This window comes from Xyrauchen texanus, chromosome 17 (assembly GCF_025860055.1).
Source record: "Xyrauchen texanus isolate HMW12.3.18 chromosome 17, RBS_HiC_50CHRs, whole genome shotgun sequence".
In the NCBI taxonomy this organism is placed as follows: Eukaryota; Metazoa; Chordata; class Actinopteri; order Cypriniformes; family Catostomidae; genus Xyrauchen; species Xyrauchen texanus.
The window spans coordinates 22,711,640-22,731,564 of NC_068292.1; the positions used below are offsets into that span (position 1 = coordinate 22,711,640).

A 19,925-nucleotide genomic window follows, 5' to 3' on the forward strand; every position below is an offset into this window, starting at 1 on the left:
AACTGCAGACCTTGAGCGGGCTAGCTAGCGAGCTCATTGGTTGCTCTGCGGCAACTGCTGCAGCCTATAGATCGAACTTGGGCGAACTCGCGTCCAATGAGAGGGTCCGCGCTTACTGCATCAAAGCCCGCCAAAATGGGCGTGGCTAGAGTGCATATAAGCGTAGTTCGTAGGCTGGAACCCTGGTTTTCATTGAATGAAGCGAAAGTCGCTCGTGGCGCGAAGCACGGCCGGCTCACGCAATACTCGTTCCCTCATCTAGAGAGAACCGAGGTTACGTGAGGTAACCGATTCGTTCTCTTACGAGGGGTTCTCTCAGTATTGCGTAAGCTAGCTTACGCTCACGGAACCCATTGTCAACGCCGTCGCGCCAAGCATCCACTGCATGAGCCCCTGGGGTGGGGGGACCCAGGGGAGCCCTTGTGAGTGGGGAAATAATATTTGGCCAGCAAGAGTGCGGGCCAGTGTGTGTGTAATACATAAGCACATAGTGGGAAGGGAATGACAGAGCGGCGGTGCCGGTCTGTGTGGAATGAGTCCCATCAGTGCAGCTCACCAGGGGAGCTGTAGCGTATTAAACCGCTAGTAGTTTTGCCTGCAGGGCGGGCACTTCCAGATTGTAAAATCTGACAAAGGTGGAGGGGGAAGCCCAGCCCGCTGCCACACATATGTCGTGAATGGAAATCCCGCTGGACCATGCCCACAATGAGGCCATGCCTCTAGTGGAGTGAGCCCGAATGCCCAACGGGCATGGCAGGTCTTTTGACGCGTATGCGGCAGCAATAGCGTCCACTATCCATCTAGACAGTGTCTGATTCGAGGCAGCGAGACCTTTGGTGCGCCCTCCGAACGAAATAAAAAGCTGCTCAGAGCGTCTGAAAGAGGCGGCGCGCGCAGTATACAATCTCAGTGCTCTGACTGGGCAAAGGAGATTGGCGTCGCGTTCGCTATCGGATGCTGGCTGCGCCGATAGGGAAATGACCTGTGCTCTGAAAGGAGTACCGATCACCTTGGGAACATAGCCGTGTCTAGGCTTTAAAATGACCTTTGAGTCACTTGGTCCAAACTCAAGACACGCAGCGCTGACAGACAGCGCGTGAAGGTCTCCCACACGTTTGACTGATGACAGGGCAGTCAGAAAAACGGTTTTGAGTGAAAGGTATTTCAAATCCACGGATTGAAGCGGTTCGAAAGGGGGGGGGCTTTCATAGTTTCGAGAACTATAGAAAGATCCCAGATAGGAAACGATGGGGGGCGCGGGGGGTTCATCCTTCTAGCTCCCTTGAGGAAGCGGATGACCAGCTCGTTTTTTCCCAGTGACTGGCCGTGCAGGGGTTCAGCGAACGCCGCGACGGCCGCCACATACACTTTGAGCGTGGATGGGGATCTGCCCTTATCCAGCAGCTCTTGTAAAAACATGAGCAGCGACGCCACCCCACATGTCCGTGGGTCCAGGTCTCTGTCGGTGCACCATTTTGAAAACACAGACCATTTTGACGCATAGAGTCTTCTCGTGGAAGGGGCTCTAGCGTGTATGATGGTGTTTATTACCCCTTCTGGCAGAGCGACGGGTAGTCGTTGATCACCCGCGTGCAGCGCCCAGCGCTCTGGGTGGGGATGCCAGATCGTGCCGCGAGCTTGAGAGAGGAGATCTGCTCTCACTGGGATGGGCCACGGCGCTGTCAGTGACAGCTGCGTAAGCTCCGGGAACCATGTCTGATTCTCCCAACGCGGGGCTATGAGGAGCACCGAGTGACGCGTTTCCTGATCCTCTGCATTACCTGTGGCAATAGCGAGACGGGAGGGAAGGCGTAAAGCGGGCGGTGGGCCAGTCCTGGGCCAGCGCGTCCTCGCTTTCGAGAAAAATATTGGGCAGTGAGAGTTCTCTTCTGACGCAAAGAGGTCTATCTCTGCTCTGCCGAATATGCGCCATAACTTCTGGACTGTTTGAGCGTGCAGGGACCATTCCCCTGGAGGAATATTGTCTCTGGACAGTCTGTCTGGGCCGTCGTTCAGGTGGCCTGGCACGTCGCGTCGCCCTCAGCGAGCGCAGGTGGCACTGGGACCAACTCAGTATGCGTTTAGTCAGATGGAAGAGGTTCCTGGATCTGACACCGCCCTGACGGTTTAGGTAGGATACCACAGATCTGTTGTCCGAGCGGACCAGGACGTGGTGACCCTGAATGACCGGAGAAAGCGCATGCGCGTACTCGACCGCTATCATTTCCAGACAATTTATGTGAAGGAGCTTTTCCTGAACTGACCATAGGCCAAAAACCGGAGAGCCCTCGCGAGGCCGCCCCAACCCGTGTTGGACGCGTCTGTCAAGATTACTTTTCGGCAAGATACAGCTCCCATCGTCACTCCCGCTGATACCATTCGGCCACTGTCCAGGGCTGCAGAGCTGAAATACAGGTCTGAGTCACCTTGATCAGCTGGCGGCCTGTGGCCCAAGCCCGGCGAGACGCGCGGTGTTTAGCCAATGCTGAAGCGAGCGATGCGCAGTAAACCCAGCTGAAGTACTGCTGCAGCTGAGGCCATGTAACCTAGCACTCTCTGAAATTTTTTCAGAGGCGTGAGGCTGTTCATCTGAAAGGACGCGGCTAGTCGCTGAACACGGCGCCGCTGTGTAGATAAGCGAGCCGTCATTGCCACGGAGTCTAGTTCTATTCCAAGGAAGGAAATTGCCTGACTGGGCTGTAGTGAGCTCTTGGTCCAATTGACTGCAAGACCCAAACTGTTCAGATGGCTGAGGAGAACTGTTCTGTGAGACAGAAGCTCCGTATGTGACTGTGCCATAATCAGCCAGTCGTCCAAATAGTTCAGAATTCGCAAGCCCTGACTCCGCAGGGAGTGCGGCGCCACATCCATGCACTTCGTGAAAGTACGGGTGCTAAAGACAGGCCGAACGGAAGGACGGTGTATTGATAAACCTGGCCGTCGAGGCGAATCTCAAGAATGGTCTGTGACGGGATTTATCTGAATCTGAAAGTAGGCATCTTTCAGATCGAGAGAGATAAACCAGTCCCCTGGCGCGCATGCGCGAGGAGTTTCCTGATTGTAAGCATTTTGAACGGTCTTTTTGCAAGCACCTTGTTCAAACCCCTGAGATCTAATATTGGTCTGAGGCCGCCGTCTTTCTTGGGAACAAGAAAATAACAGCTGTAAAACCCCGACTCGCTCAGCGAAGGCGGCACTTTCTCTATGGCCCTTTTGCACAGAAGGTTTGCTATTTCTGAACGAAGCATGCGGGCTGCTTCTGTGTTCACAATAGTTTCGAGCCGAGCTCTGAAGCGGGGAGGGCGGCGATCGAACTGTAGCAAATAGCCCTGTTTTATTCTGCTTAACACCCATTTGGATATCCCTGGGATAGCTTCCCACGCTTTGAAGCGTAACACTAGAGGGTGAATGGCCAAATCGCCCTGATTGCCGCACACAGCGGCTGAACAGAATGTGTGAGCCGCTTACTGTGCTTATGCATGACTGCTCGCAGACAGCAGGGACAGGCTGTTCTGTGAGTGACTTCCGATTGAGGTGAATGGGGAAAGAGTCACATCTGTTAAGTGATGCGCGAGCATAGTCACGGGCACGGGACTTACATACAGAGAAGTGTTTGCTGGCCGTGTGACAGAGCGGGCAGAGAATGGGCGCGCGCACGTATTCGTGAGCGCGTTTATTGACTCTAACACTCGAGCGGGTTGTGTCCGCTTTATGTGAGTGGGCTCTGATCGGGACACGGGAAGTGTAATGCTTGTGTGTAGAGGTGAACACTGGATTGTGGGCACATTTTCTACACATAAGGCATGTTTGCTCTTTACAAGATTTCTTTGGGTCGCCGTGAAAACGGTGTTTGAGTGCAGGCAAGCGGGCAGTATCACCGGCTTGTTGGCTGCTGAATCCACCACTGTAGTAGCCTGAGAGAGGGGGACTGACAGGGGGCGAAGCTTTGACGGTGGTCCGGCCGCGGCGGGACTGAGCCGTCGTTTTTTCAACAAGGCTAGGAGGACTTCGGTTGCTCAGGTTTCAGCGCAACCTTAGACCGAGGCCCGCGGGGGGGCGGCGGTCTGCGGCGCTGTCTGAGCGCGATCGAGGATCTGAGGATTAGATCTGTAATAGCCTCCGGGTGCCTGCCTTTCTCATCCCACTCCCGAAGAAGGTCCGCTTGGAGGATCTGTAAGACGGCCATGGAGTGCACAGCAGATGCGGCTTGGCCGGCGGCGGAATAGGCGCGGCCAACATAGGCGGAAGTCGCTCTGCAGGCCTTAGACGGGAGCACTGGCTTAGACCGCCATCTCGCGGAGGGCGGGCAAAGGTGTGCTGCTACCGAATCCTCGACCGGGGGGATGGAGGAGTAGCCCTTCTCGGTGGCGCCGTCCACCGAAGCGAGAGGGGTGGAGACGTGGGAACGGATCCTGGCCGAGAAAGGCGCGTTCCACGACTTTGCAAGCTCAGTGTGGAGTTCCGGCAGGAAGTGAGCGGCCCGGGCCGCGGGTGTTGCGCGGTGACGGCTCTGAAGAAAGCAGCCGTCGAGTCTGTTGGGAGCCTGCTCAGGGGGCGGTGACCACTCGAGCCCGAGGCGGTCGACGGCCTGTGTGAGGAGGCGTGTTAGTTCCCCTTCGACTCCGGCGTGGGTCCTGCTGGATTCCTGGGCCGAGGAGGAGGCGTGGGAGCCTGACCACTCCTCGCTGTCCGAAGCCATGATGGAACAGCCCTTATCTTCCGCCTCGTCCTCCGAGATGGCAGCAGTGCGGCCGCTGGGTGGCAACTGCGCGTCCCGGGGGGGCCGGGAGGGTGAGAGCGATGCTCGAGGGAGAGGCTCCGGCGAGGCAGTCGCTTCTATCACCGGTTCTGGCAGCCTTTGGGAGCGGCGCTTTTCCTGCGCTGGCGGAACGGAAGGCGCGCGGCGGCTTCAGTTCTGAGCGCTTCGAGTCGAGCCCGCAGGGTCGACATCGGAAGCTCCTCGCAGAGGTCGCATCCGCCTTCAGCGAGGGCGAGCGCTGCATGCCCCAGTCCCAGGCAGAGAGCGCAGATGATGTGGCGGTCTCCGGCGCTGAGAGGGGCGCGGCATGAAGCGCAAGTGGTGCGAGGCATCTTAAAAAAGACGCTCGTTACTCTTTTGTGAAGTTCGTTAAGAACTAGCTTGCTCTAAAAAAGGATACGTCGCCGATGGCGTAGCTCGCAGGATGGCTGAAGGTGGCGGAGACGGCCGGCTTCTTCGAGCGCTGTCAAGCATGCTAGATGCCCCTCGAACGGCGACGCGGCTTCCAGTTCAGAGATGCGAAGAGCTTCGCTGAAGAGATGAAAATCAGGGTTCCAGCCTACGAACTACGCACTATGCACTCTAGCCATTTTTTGGCTTCAATATCTCAGAAAAGATGAATCTTTCCCGTAGCGTAAGCTAGCTTACGCAATACGAGAGAACCTCTCGTAAGAGAACTGTAGCTCCCATCTAGCCTGGGCGCTGAGCTAATAACTCTTTTGTGAATAAAAATAGATTTTCTTTTTGTGTAGTAACTACATTTCTGTATAAGAAATAAAGTCAAAGGTTGATCAGAACAACCAGCCAGAAATGAAAAAGATTTTTAGTTCCACTACCTTTACTCTCATTGCTGAAGGGTGCAATTTGTGTACCACTAGCTACAACAAACAAAATTGAAAAATTAAGGACTGTTTTTAAATAGGTTTCCTAATCACACTTACATTGGTCAGCCAAGCAGATAGTTTTACCCCAAACACGTGCAATTGGTTGAGCCAATTTTCTTATAGTTGTCTCAGTTTTTCATCATGGAAATTCCAAACTTCAGCTTTAATGATAGTCATGCTGTTTACAAAAAAGCAGTTTGTATGATAAAACAAGTGATTCAAAACTCATTGATGGTGCACTGTTGTCAGCAAAGCTGTTTTGCTTTCTGCTCCGGGTTGTGTTCAACATCATCCTTGTAAACAGTGTGACTCAAGTACCCTACACTGACAGTCTTATGTTGTTTTTCCTCTAGAGGCGATGTCACAGTAAGACGAGACAGCAGATTGGAAGATTCTCTTTCAGAATCTGACAGAGACTCGGAGGATGACAAAAGTGATGGTAAGAGAGAATGCTAGCCATGGGCGACAGTGCTAAACTGAAGTTCTTGTCCAAAACTTAGTGAGTTGCATTACTGCCTACTGCCCACAACTGCAGCTGCCTTTTAAGGCAGCATCTTAACCAAAAAGAAATCTCATAAGTGACCAATTTGGAGCACTTTTGGAATCTTTTGAAAGAGTTTGAAGTTAGCCTATTGCTAAGCTGATTCTCAATACCAGGGTCCCCAAACTTTTTGCTGCCATGGCAAGGTCATGCTGCTATGCTTTCAAGGCCGGCCGGAGTGAGTTATTTTTGTCATAGAGATTATTCTTCTGCTTATATTACATGGATTAATTTTAAAATTAAAATCCATTCACAAACCATGATTTTAATATTGGTAACTTTATTGTATGTAAATTTCTTAGCAAGTTACTTTAAGATAGGCCTACTTTGTCATTGTATACATGCTATCTCTGTCCACTGACATCTGGACAAATAGGAAGGATTTGGGCATTTCACCCTCTACAGTGTACAATATAGTTAAAGATTCAAGGAATATGGTCAACTCAAGATGAAAACCACTTTTGAATGAGAGTGATCTCTGATCCCTCAGACATCACAGTCTTAAAACAGTGGAGTGGTGGTGGTGTAGTGGTCTAAGCACATAACTGGTAATCTGGTAATCAGTAGGACACTGGTTCGAGTCCCACAGCCACCACCATTGTGTCCTTGAGCAAGGCACTTAACTCCAGGTTGCTCCAGGGGGATTGTCCCTGTAATAAGGGCTCTGTAAGTTGCTTTGTTTTTTGGTCTGATGTTGAATAGTTTTTGAAAAACACAGCCAACGAGGAAAAGGACTATCCAAGCTGTTATCAGCATCAGGAACCATGTTTTTTGGTCTGATGAGTCCATATTTTAAATAGTTTTTGAAAAACACAGCCATGGAGGAAAAGGACTATCCAAGCTGTCATCAGCATCAGGTTTCAGTGCCCATGGCATGGGCACCATTAATGCAGACAATTATGTACAAATTTTGGAGCAGCATATACTGCCATCTAGCACTGTCTTTTCCAGGGACGTCCCGGAATTTTCCGCAGGACAACTACAAACAAAATACTGGCCAATTAAGCAGAGTGTGCAGGTGCTAGATTGGCCTGCCTGCAGTCCTGACCATCTTCAATTGAGAATGTGTGATGCATTATGAAGTACACAATACGGCAACGAAGACCCCGTACCATTGTGCAGTTGAAGACCTGCATAATGGATGAATGGGGGAAAATTCCACTTTTTAAACTTAACAAACTTTTGTCTTCAGATCCTAAATTCTTAATATTTGTTATTAGAAGAAATGGTTATGTTTCACTGTGGTAAACACTCGACTCTCCCAACTTTTTTGTGTGTTTCAATCATCTGATTTGAAATGACTGTACATTAAAAAACAATGAAACTCACTAGGAAAAACATCATATAATGTGTAGTAGTATTACTTTTATGTAGCAAAGGGTGAATCCATCCATCCATCCATCCATCTTCAACCGCTTATCCGAAGTCGGGTCGCGGGGGCAGCTGATCCAGCAGGGGGCACCAAACTTCCCTATCCTGAGCCACATTAACCAGCTCTGACTGGGGCACCCCGAGGCGTTCCCAGGCCAGTGTGGAGATGTAATCTCTCCACCTAATCCTGGATCTTCCCCGAGGCCTCCTCCCTAGGGAGGGGGCCAGGGGGCATCCTTACCAGACGCACAAACCACCTCAACTGACTCCTTTCGATGCAAAGGAGCAGCGGCTCTACTCCGAGCTCCTCACGGATGACTGAGCTCCTCACCCTATCTCGAAGGGAGAAGCCCGCCACCCTTCTGAGGAAGCCCATTTCGGCCGCTTGTACTCGTGACCTAGTTCTTTCGGTCATGACCCAGCCTTCATGACCATAGGTGAGGGTAGGAACAAAAATTGACCGGTAGATCAATTTTTCAATTCTTTGCCTTTTGGCTCAGCTCTCTTTTCGTGACAACGGTGCGATAGAGCGAGTGCAATACCGCCCCCGCTGCCCCGATTCTCCGGCCAACCTCCCGCTCCATTGTCCCCTCACTCGTGAACAAGACCCCAAGGTACTTGAACTCCTTCACTTGGGGCAATACCTCCTTCCCTACCTGAAGTACGCACTCCATCGTTTTCCTGCTGAGAACCATGGCCTCAGATTTAGAGGTGCAAAGGGTGAATATGATTTACAAATCACTCCTTTTTGTTTTTATTAGCATTTTTCATACTGTTCCAATTTTTGGGGAATTGGGGTTGTAAGTTGTTTATCTCTTCATTAATGATAATCCTCATTAACGATAACGATTTTTATTAATTGCATTTGCGAACAAGTGTACCAGTACGTTCAGGTCCTTCATGAATGAGACGTCTCATCTTGTGCAGACTCAAGCATCCGACTTGAATTTCAGTAAAGGGGCATATTCCTTCAGCGGGTGAAACCAATGTTATGCTCCTTAACAGCCTGCACTCAAATGCTATTGGCTCACACCATAATCAGACTTACAGGCATGAAAAACCATTAAAGCAGTCTCGCACTTCCAATGCAAGCTGGTCAAAACGTGTGACAGGCATGATTCCATTTGCCAGTGATAGCACTTAGGAGGGCCGTATTCGGCCCATGGTTCATAGTTTGGGGATACAAATAAGATACATTAACATACCACGGAACAATATTGAGTTAAATAATCTATTTGTATTCATGTTACGCTATCTTATATCATTGATTTTCAGTATTGAATGAATTATAGGTATATTTACAGTATAATCAACATTTCAACTGAAATTAAATGAAATCTCACAAGTGACTGATTTGGAACACTTTTGGAACAATTTAGAAAGAGTTTGAAATTAGCATGTTGCTAAGCTATCTCACAATAGTCCTCTAATAAAAAAAATTACACATCACACAACAGTATTAGAAAAAATGAGACTGAGTTACTTTTTATCATTAATTTTCAGTTTTGAATGAAATAAGTATATTTAAAATCAACATTTTATCTTAACTGAAAGGAAATCTCATAAGTAGCTGATGTGAAACCTTTGGAACGATTTGGACAGAGTTTGACACAGAGTGTTTCTAGCTAGTCAGTCCACTGTCGGCCATCTTTGGAACATTCTCGGGAGACTATTTCCAGTCAGAGATAGCTCTTATCTACTTTAATGGGAGAACACCGGAATCTCAAAACTGCTTGCCAAGCTTACGTATAAACTACATATTTCAAATCAGTAAAATCTGACAACTCGTGTATCATAAATTGCGCTTCTTTACCTCATATTACGTGTAAAAAACGCAATTTTGCCAGCTTGTATAGCTAATGCCCATGTGCATTCTTGAAATTATGGCACTTTTACCTGTAAGGCGAGACTTCCTTTCTACATCTGTTGACCACTGGGCACTAGAGATCCTTGGTTGGGCATTCCAGTTTCTCCCATTCATTTTAATAGAAGTGGCCATATCTGCTAAATAGTCTCTGGTTTGACATTAGCATGTTGCTAAGCAAATGCACAATGCTCTACTAAGAAATACTACACAACTATATTGGGTAAATTTATACATTTGTAATTACACTGAGCTATTTTTTATCAATCATTTTAAGTATCAAATTATATGTAAGTATATTTTGAATCAACATTTCAACTTAACTGAAATTAAATCTTAAAATTGACAGATTTTTGGAACGATTTGGAAAGAGTTTGACGTTAACATGTTGCTATTGAGCACTGAATGATAAAGAATACATTGTAAAAAAAATCCTGTTAAATTTATGGTAAAACATTTTTTCTGGTGCCAGAAATGACCTATAAAAATACCGTAATGTCGCTCCAGGCTTTACGGGATGTAATTTTGATGCCTGTATATTTTACAGTGCATTACTGTTTATATTATTAAATTATATAAACTTAATACTTTAACCTCACTTCATATTGTATTTTTACTCACCGTATTAATAACAAAGGCACATGATGGCATGAAGTTCCTCAGTAGTGGCCTTTCCAAGAGCAATGACCAATAAACACATAGAGACATTGCTCAGTGTCACACAAACACTAAACACCATCAGGGTAACACATGTGAAATAAAAATAATGCAATAAAAATTAAACTACATAAAATATAACACAGAACACCCCAATGTAGATAAGTGATATTAAAAATAAGAATAAACAGAACTATTTCCATAAAATATAATGAAATGTGATGGGTCATGCAGGGAATTCTGGGAACGCTCAATTAATGTTTTTAATGTGATTTTAACAACAATTTACTGTAAATGTACTGTACTGTTTTTTTGCTGTACCATTTTTTACAGTGTATTTATAATTTACATTTTGTTCACCTTGTCCTCCTTCTTGGATTAATTTTTTTCACTGAGCTTGTTGCAGTCTGAAATAGGGCTGCAACTAACGGTTATTTTGATAATCGATTAATCTAACTATTATTAGAACGATTATTCGACTATTTGGCATTTATTGCACCGATTAATCATTAGCTCTTAATCAATTATTCAGCTTGTGGCCTGACTTAAAAGGTTGTATTAAACGTGCTTACTAACTATAAAGAGGACAAAATCATCTTTTAAAAATACCACTAAATGACAATCACAGAATTAAAGGGGGAAAATACTTTTTATTAAATTTAAAATAAAATAAGTAAAGAAATTCACTGAAAAAAATCCTATTGTTATCAAGTGTTTTTGTCTTGTTTTCCATTTAAAAATGTCTAAAAATCCTTAAAACAAGAAACATTTACTTGAGAAGCAACATAAAAGATATTTAGAGGATGTACGGTATCTTAAATATAAGTGTATTTTGTATACAAGTGTATTTTTTCAAGTGGTTATACTTCTGCGAGCCCAGTAAATACAAAATATACGTATATTCAAGATCTATTCTCTAAAAGTACGTATAAATATCGTATATGCTGCTTCTCAGGTGAATGTATCTTTTTTAAAGGATTTTTAGCTCTTTTAAAATATTTGTATTTTTAATATTATATTCAACATTCTCAGATAAAAAAAATTTCTTCTGCAGTATAGTTCCTAAAGTAAATGTACATGGTTTTAAATGAGTTTTAGATATTTTTTATTGGAAAACAAGCCAAAAAAAAAACATAAACGTATTTTGTTGCCGTGTATAATGGGGTTAAGACTTCCTCTCTCACCTTTTTGTTCACTTCAATCCATTGTTAACACAAAAACATACTCTCTAGTATTAATAAAGCTGCATATTGACATTTTTCTTCACAATAGGAAATGCACAGTGATATATTTTATGATTCATTAAGTCGCGAGCCATCACATTATAATCTAGCTGCATTAAGTGTGTGCGCTCGAGGGATGAGCGTCCGCGCGACTGAGTGTGCATCAGCCGGATGCAGTTTCATTCTCTCCACCTCAGATCGGGACACATTGCAGCAGCTCATAGAAGAGGTGCTGACCACACAGAGAAATGCCAGTTTCTGAGTTTGTAGTTACTTACATGACCTTTTTCCTTATTATCTGAACTTTAATGAAGCTAAAACGCATTAAAACTGCATTTAAGATGTAATTTAAGGGTGTTTCCTTTAAAGAGCTCCAGCTCCACTTATTCCACAACGAGAGTGCTTCTGTATTTACTTATTTGTTATTTTTGTATAATTCCCTCATACTTTGTGATCTACATAAGATGAAGCTGTTTGGAAAGTTTAGAGTGCATCTGGAGTGTGATCTGTGTAATTCTTCTGCTCTCACGAGTCATCATTACAGGTTAATGTGATCTCATGGTACGTTAAATTAGATCAAACGACTATTCGAGAATGAAAATGTTTGTCGACAATTTATTATTGTCGACATTAATAAGGATACATGATTTTAGTTTTGAATTTGGTCAAAACAAGGTAGCTTAGAAGTACGCATAATAAAGGAGATGCCGTAAAATGCAGCCTCCATAGGCAGCTCATAGGCAGTTTGGTATAGAGCATTTGTAAATTGTGTTTCTTTTCTGAAATGTCGGGCAGATTTACAAACCACAGGTTGATTTCACACTAGCTCATGCAATTCACTGCAACTCAATGTTCAAACGTTAATGAAGATATCGGTTTCTTTTTCCAGTGAACGACGCTGAAGACGTCATCCCCCAGGATGCATTTGAGCCGGGGGTTGGTGGTAAGGGGAAGGTCGAAGGAGGGTTAAAAAGAAATAACTGGAAAGGAAGAAAAGGAGGAGGGAAGGTCATGATGATGGAGTGTGAGAAATAAAAAGGAGACTGGAGACAGATTTAGTGACTGGCAGAAGGGCAGAGACAGCAGGAGAAAAAGAAACAACAGACTGTTTTCTATGTAAACACTGATCCAGTAAAACCTACCACATTGAGAATATTTATCATTGTTGCCATTTTCATTTATGTATATCTATAGCGTTCATCACTGTGGGCTCCCTATCCAATCCTACATTAATTTATATTGATTTCTCTGCCAAAGCCTCTTTCATTTGTCCTATCACTGCTACCCTAAAATAAATGAATACTTTCTCTTTACTAAAACTGGTCTTCAGAGTATTATTAAGCCGTTTCTTTCATTCTGTCCAGCTATTTTCATCTTCAAAATTCATTTATTTTCTTCTCGCTGTCTGTTTGCAGTTAAGAAGCATAATTAGTATTTAAATCTTTCTTCTAATCCCCTCTCACCTCTCTCTCTCTCTCTCTCTCTCTCTCTCTCTCCCTCTCTCTCCCACACTCTATTTCTCACTCACACAATTTCTACATCTCTCTGTCGCTACGGCAACCAATGCTTTTCCCCAATTCTAGGCTCTCTCCCTCTCTCCCACTCCCTTCTTAAGCGGTAAGAGGTAAGCACGTGAACTGATCTGTCTTGAGTGTGTGGATCTGCATGTTTTCAAGTGTGTGTTTCCTGGAAGTCAGAGTGTAGATTTTCATACAGATGTTCATTATTGTCAATTTTTGGTCAAGATATGGGTTCACATAGGAAATGTATCCACAGGTGTGTTTACATGCATTTATGTGAGTGTGTTTTTCTGTGAATCTTGCACAACAGCATATATGATCTGGCATTTGAATGATTGATGAATGCATGCATGCTCAGTTTTGATGTTTGTGAGTGTGTGTGTGTGTGTGTGTGTGTGTGTGTGTTGGCGTCACTGTTTAATGTGTATCTGAGTTGTGAATGTGTTTTTGCATATGTGTGTGTTTATGTTTGTGTGCTCTTTGAGCCAGCAGGGTATTTCTCCACTACAGCCATCTGTTTATAGTCTTTTAGTCAGTGTCAAGACTGAACCCTCCCCCTTTGCACCTCTTTTTCTCTCTTCTCATCCCTCTCTGTTTATGTCATTCTCATTTAAGAGATGATTGGAGCGGTGAGGACTCAGTGAAAAGACAGAAGCGATGGAGCGATGGTAAGGGGAAAAAGAAAGCTGAACATACGAACACACTGACTGACTGTTTTGGTTGGACTGTGCTCTCAGATTTGACCTGTTAGTTTCTTGCAGCTTATTGGGTTGCATCAGCTTCTGCTTAAGTCATCAAGAAACCCTTTTCGTAACTCATTTTACTTTTGTAATATGGCATATTTCTGAGTGAAACATCAAATTCAATGAGAAAAATGTAGAGCGGGATTTAAATTGAATCTACCATGAATTGATTAGATTGTGAAAAGTGGGAGTTTTTATACTTGAATGGGGACAGACCTGAATGTGAGTTTGCTCAAATAATGCCTAATTAATTATTTGGCTGTTTGTTAACATTAACCAATAGCATCAGAGTTGCCTAAGTGAGGTCAATGGAAAAGGAAAGTAATTTCGGTGGAAGAGCAAGTTTTTTTCAGTTTTGTTAAAAAGTCAATGTTACTTGTTTACTTCACACAAGATTTTCAGTGTGAAAAAGGACAGGACTTGGTTTTAATCAACAGGGATTTATTGGATTGAGCAATCCATATCAGAATGGAAACTGACCTAAATGTGAATTCTCTAAATAATGCCTTTACAGTAAATAATGTTACTGTTTAGCTATTGGTTAGCTAAGGAGGAAAAGCATGTTATTACATTTGGATTACGATGTCAAAGTTTATAGCCGTTTGCAACCAATTTTGTTTCAGGATATTCAGTTGGATTAAAGTAGGACGGGACTTGATTTTATCCATTGAGAATTGATTGGGGTGTGAAAAGTAGACTTCCCATACCAGAATTAAACCAGACCTGAATGTGACTTTGCTAAAACAATGTCTAAATAACTATTTCGCTATTGGTTCACGTTAACCTAAGTAATGTCTGCAGAGGATTTACATTTATTTGATATTGTTGTTACATTAATATTAAACTGTAATTACATTGTAATTACAGATTATGAAGACAAACCATCACAATTATTCCAGGAACATGCATTAAAAATGTAAAAAGTGTCAATATAGATTCTATGCAGACTTCAAGGCTTTCCGTCTCCTTGCACTCTTCTCTCCATTATGTGTTTTCTATACATCTCTATCTTTTCCTGTTCAATCCTTTCTGTCTTCTTTGCTTTGTCTTTTCTTTCCCCTAGCTCCATCTCTCCCCGCACTGGATTCATTCCCCTTTGGAGCTTCCTGATGGTCACTGTCATTTTTTGCAACGCCACTAGTGACACAGATGAGAAGAAGTGGGAGGAGCTGGGTGAAATGCAGATGCCAGTCACGGTGCAGGCTACGACCACTCAGCTCTGGGCAGTGGACTGGGGTCCCACACAACCACTGGAGGATGAAACCCATCACATCCTGTCCAGCTTGGAGACAGATAGTTTGAGGAAGACCACCACGTCCGAGGACTGGTCGCATCATCGGAGCGTGTCTGCCAATCAAACACAACACCCAATAACAGGGGATGAGAAAAAGATGGAAACAGAGAAACAAGACAAGGAAGGTTGGCATCTGTGAAAATATTTATTTTTTCTTTTCTTTTCTTTTCTTTTCTTTTCTTTTCTTTTCTTTTCTTTTCTTTTCTGAGAGCTGCATTGCCAACAGGGCTCTTGGCTTGTGCTGTTTCTTCAAAGCAGAAAATTTGTGTTTAAGGAGTGATTAGATTTCACACCCAATGAGCAAGAATCAATCCAATCAATATGGTTTTACCCGATTATGACACTGTACCCACACTTTTACTCCCCCATATTTTCCCTCTTTCACTCTCCTGTAACTGCTCCTCATTGTTTTCACTCAATCTTCTTTCTACACTCTGAATTTTCTTTTTTGTCTCTATTTTGTACATATATACAGAATATATACACTGACCAGCCACAACATTAAAACCAACTGCCTAAAATTGTGTAGGTCCAAAACGGCACCAACCCACATCTCAGAATAGCATTCTGAGATTATATTATTCTCACCAAAATTGTGCATAGTGGTTATCTGAGTTACCATAGACTTTGTCATTTCGAACCAGTCTGGCCATTCTCTATTGTCCTCTCTCATCAACAAGGCATTTCGTCCACAGAACTGCCATTCCTTTGTTTTTGGCACCATTCTCAGTAAATTCTAGAGACTGTTGTTCTAGAGATCAGCCGTTACAGAAATACTTAAGCCGTATGATGGCTGAGTGGTCTCATGATCAAATTACCTCAAAATCAACCTTTGGATATTAAACGCAATGATTTCATGGAACATGAAAATTTTGATGTGCACAGAGATAGTCCAGTAGTGGATTTTGATGCTATTTATGGTTTTGGGAGAAAATAAATTCAAAGATGCCATTTACCCAGGGGGGCATTTAGTCCCATTGTACCCTACACACACACAAACATACATATATATTACATATGCAACATGACTCATTAAGACGAAATGGAAAAATTTAAACAGAATTAAAGAAGTCACCTGTTGGGGCCTGGGTAGCTCAGTGGGTAAAGACACTGACTACCACCCCTGGAGTTTGTGAGTTCGAATCCCAGTGTGTGCTGAGTGACTCCAGTCAGGTCTCCTAAGCAACCAAATTGGCCTGGATTCTATGGAGGGTAGAGTCACTTGGGTAACCTCCTCATGGTCGCTATAATGTGGTTTGCTATCAAAACCCCATTTTCACCTACAGTCACCAAAATTGATACAAATATAGTTCTCATCAAGCCAGACAACTTTATTAATTATAATTTCATAATTTTCATCTGTGTGCATTGTATGATTTTGATGAAAATTCAGCTGTATGTTTGGTAATGGGGCTGATGCAGCTATTATTGATCATGTCATAGTGGGTGTTTTTTAGTCATTTGCCATGCACACACATTAGAGTCGTTGGCCATTAGTTCTGGGAAAATGTTCATGCATGGGCATGTGTGAGGAGGGGATCTCTGTAGTGCCCCCTTTAAAATTGGTGTGTACGACGGCCTCTGTAGCACCCCCATTTCCACCTACAGTCACCAAAATTGGTACACCTATAGTTCTCATCAAGCCAGACAACTTTCATAATTATAGTCATTAGGTCCACCCAACAGGAAGTCGGCTAAATTGTGAACAGATTTTGATATATAGAACAGTGCTGCCAAGGCGAGACATTAAATTACATGCTTGGGCCCATCATCGCTGCTTGCAGCTATATTTTGTGTTCCATGCAAGATACTTTTGTGTTCCATGCAAGAATGAAAGTTTTACAATGAGATGATGGTGAAAAATCTTTATATTCTGTCTTTTTATGCTTCTTTTTGTTTGACTCTTCTTTTTCTGTGCTGCCTTTTCTTTCTTTAGTGGACCCACAGTTTTATGTGACAGTGACAATTTCGTCTCTGCTGATTCTCTCTGTGGTCATCATCTCTGCGAAACTCTGGTGAGATGTTTCAACACTTATTTGCATCCACAGTCCTGTCATACGTCCTCTGAAACCACTGTGTGTGTGTGTGTGTGTGTGTGTGTGTGTGTGTGTGTGTTTGTGTGAATGAATGAATGAACAATTGGTGTGTCATTACACTGACAGATTTCCGCAAAGTTTCAAAAGCGGATTCTGCTGCTCGATAAAGAGTTCCCTGTGGAACTGTTAAAAATTTTCATCTATGGATATTTCAACTCTGCAGACAATGATTGTGCGGAGACCATACAGTGTTTTATTGTGCTAGTTTAATTAGAAACGTAACCTAGAGCGGTTGGGGACATCAGGTACAATGCATTATTACTTGCTTAGATGGCAGCATTCGATCTAACAGATGATAATTAAAATGATATAGAGAGTTGAAGAATGGTCCATATCATCCTGAGAGTAACCATAAACACAGGGTGACAGGTTATGAGCCTGATTTGTTAGTACCTTTAAGTTTATGATAGAATTTTCCACTCACTGATTTCAGTTCCATTGGAATGTGTCGAGCACTTCAACCAATAACATAGTTTTGCTGCGGCAAAGCAATGATGCAGGTACTACAAATCAGAGATTATGGGAATGTTTGTGAGCTTGTTTGGAAGACAGATAGAGAGGAATTAAACTTTTACACTGTGATTTCCTGGTTTTAATTTCAATGTGCGTCTGCAGTTCACGTACATGATCAGAGCAGCGCTCCCGATGCATGAGCTTAAGCCGATTTTATTGCGTACACAAGCTGCATCTATGCAATTAATCTCTGTATGCCGGACACTTGCCATGACACCCTGCTCATTTAACTACTCCCAACCCTCCCCCGTCACTCAATAATATCAGTGGGGGAGTGAACTCACTCCTGAGTCAGTGGAGATATGTGTGTGTCAGGGTGAGGCATTAATATTACATGAACTGTGTGTGTCTCCACATCCTCACACTGAGGGAACTCACGCTGTGTCTGCCACACTTTGTCTTTCTTATGGTTGCTGCACAAATATGGTTTTAGATGAATATTTCAGCTTCTCTCTTTCTCTTTCTCTCCCTTCCTTTTTAAAGGTGCACTCTGTGATTTTTCCCTATTAAAAAGATTTCCTCCTAAAGTAATGAATTTTAAAATCATGACCACTCACATGAGATGAGAACACAAGTCATATCAGTAACCTTATAAAAGCTGTTTTATGCTACATGGGGTAGTAGTGCCCTCATGGGGGCTGCCATTTTAGAATCACATGACCAGCTGAATACTACTCACTTAATCTCAGTAACCGTCTTGTTATTGGACACTTTCACGCTAGAATTAAATGAATCATGGCTGATTGTGAATATTGAATTTCTACAATGGCATATTTAACTGAAAACTGTTGATTTTGAATTATGTAAGACCAAGATAAGCAAAAAGTTACTGAGCGCACCTTTAAATATTTATTGGCATGCTTGTTTTTATCCACAATTGACAAAACATCAATACATCAACCATTAATAAAATATGTCAATAAAAAAGCAATCTCAATATGCAGTATAAAATAGAACAGATTAAAAATAAAACATAATTTCAGCAATATAAAAATAGACATTAAAGGGATAGTTCAGCTAAAAAAAATGAACTAACCCTCGTATTGTTCCAAACCTGTAAGATTTTCTTTCTTTTGTAGAAACCTAAAGTAGATGTTAAACAGAATGTTAGGTACTGACAGCCTCAGTCACCATTCACTTTGATTACATTTTTGGGTGAAATTTCCCTATGTTGTACAGACAGAATTAATGAATAAATTAGTGAATATGATCAGAGCACTGTTTGCTTTCTGAGGGTGTGCAATTAAAATGTAAATTTGCATTAAAATTGCTTAGAAAAATTGTATTTGATCTCTTTTTAAGAAAATTTAGATTTTTCTTTTTTTTTTTTTAAGAAGAATTTTTCTTTTGTATCTTTAAATGTCTGGCAGTGAAGTAGAAAGGAGAAACATTCTTTATTTCACCCCCTCTGCTTTCAGCTGAAGGTATCTATGAAATTGAACCACCAAGTGAATGAACTTCCAAGCGTTTGTCATCTTTTCTGTGCCATAATCTCTTCCTTTCCATGCTTCTTTCTCACTCTCGACAATGTCTATTCTTGATTTTTTTATTTGCTGTTTGTCCACCTAATCACTTCCTCTCTCTCTCTCTTTCTCTCATTTAGCTACGACCGCAGTCTCTCCCAGCGTCCCCCCCCTCTCTCACTCACCATCCCGTGTTCTATAGCTCAGGAGGACAGCAGGCAGACACTGCACAGCACTTCATCCTTCCCAGACAGAGAGAGGTAGCATATGTGTGTGTAAGCCTGTGAAACTGAGGAAGGGTGCCAAGAATGGTTTAAGTACTTATAGTGTGTGTGTGTGTGTGTGTGTGTGTGTGTGTGTGTGTGTGTGTGTGTGTGTGTGTGTGTGTGTGTAGAGAGAGAGAGAGAGAGAGAGAGAGAGAGCCTGGGACAGGTTATTATGCCCATTGCAATGTGCTATGACTCTTCTTTTCTTGTACCTTAAAATGAAGGTCTGTGCAAAGTTTGGTCAATATAGCTTGAAAGTTCCAGGAGGAGTTACAATTGATAATTTTGGTGTTGGTTTAGGGATTTTGGGGGAAAAAAATCTTGATTCAAGTCTATAGAATAATAATAGGTTTTTGTGATAGTCGTGGTTGAGTTCTTCAACTGTCCTGAGAATCAAAGATGGATCTCAACATCATTGAGCCACTTCAGTACCTGGAGTTGTGTGTGTGTGTGTGTGTGTGTGTGTGTGTGTGTGTCAGAAACAGTAGAAAACTTCACCATTCAGGACAAACCAGGGACTCATACAGCTATCACAGAAGGCTGCAAGAAGTCATTAAAGGTTGTGGAGGTAACTGTTGACATTAGAAATGTAGGGTATGGAAACTTTTGAACAGGATAATTTGTGTAATTTCAGTTATTACTTTGTCTTGTGGAATATGCCAAATATCAGTGATTTTAAATGGGCTGTACTAAAGAATAATAATAAAAAAAAAATTTCATGATCCCTCTTA

At 43.1% G+C, this 19,925-nt stretch overlaps 1 protein-coding gene across 1 annotated transcript in view; it reads left to right on the forward strand.

Annotated features, from left to right (window-relative positions):
* Positions 1–19,192, forward strand: part of LOC127657873 (uncharacterized) — a 38,894-nt gene extending 19,702 nt beyond the window's left edge. The window contains exons 6-11 of the mRNA XM_052146826.1: positions 5,997–6,082; positions 12,189–12,923; positions 13,435–13,487; positions 14,626–14,981; positions 16,793–16,871; positions 19,069–19,192. Coding sequence (XP_052002786.1) covers positions 13,477–13,487; positions 14,626–14,981; positions 16,793–16,871; positions 19,069–19,192 — 570 coding nt within the window. The 5' untranslated portion in view covers positions 5,997–6,082; positions 12,189–12,923; positions 13,435–13,476. The remainder of the gene's footprint in view (positions 1–5,996; positions 6,083–12,188; positions 12,924–13,434; positions 13,488–14,625; positions 14,982–16,792; positions 16,872–19,068) is intronic.
* The last annotated feature ends 733 nt before the right edge of the window (positions 19,193–19,925 follow it).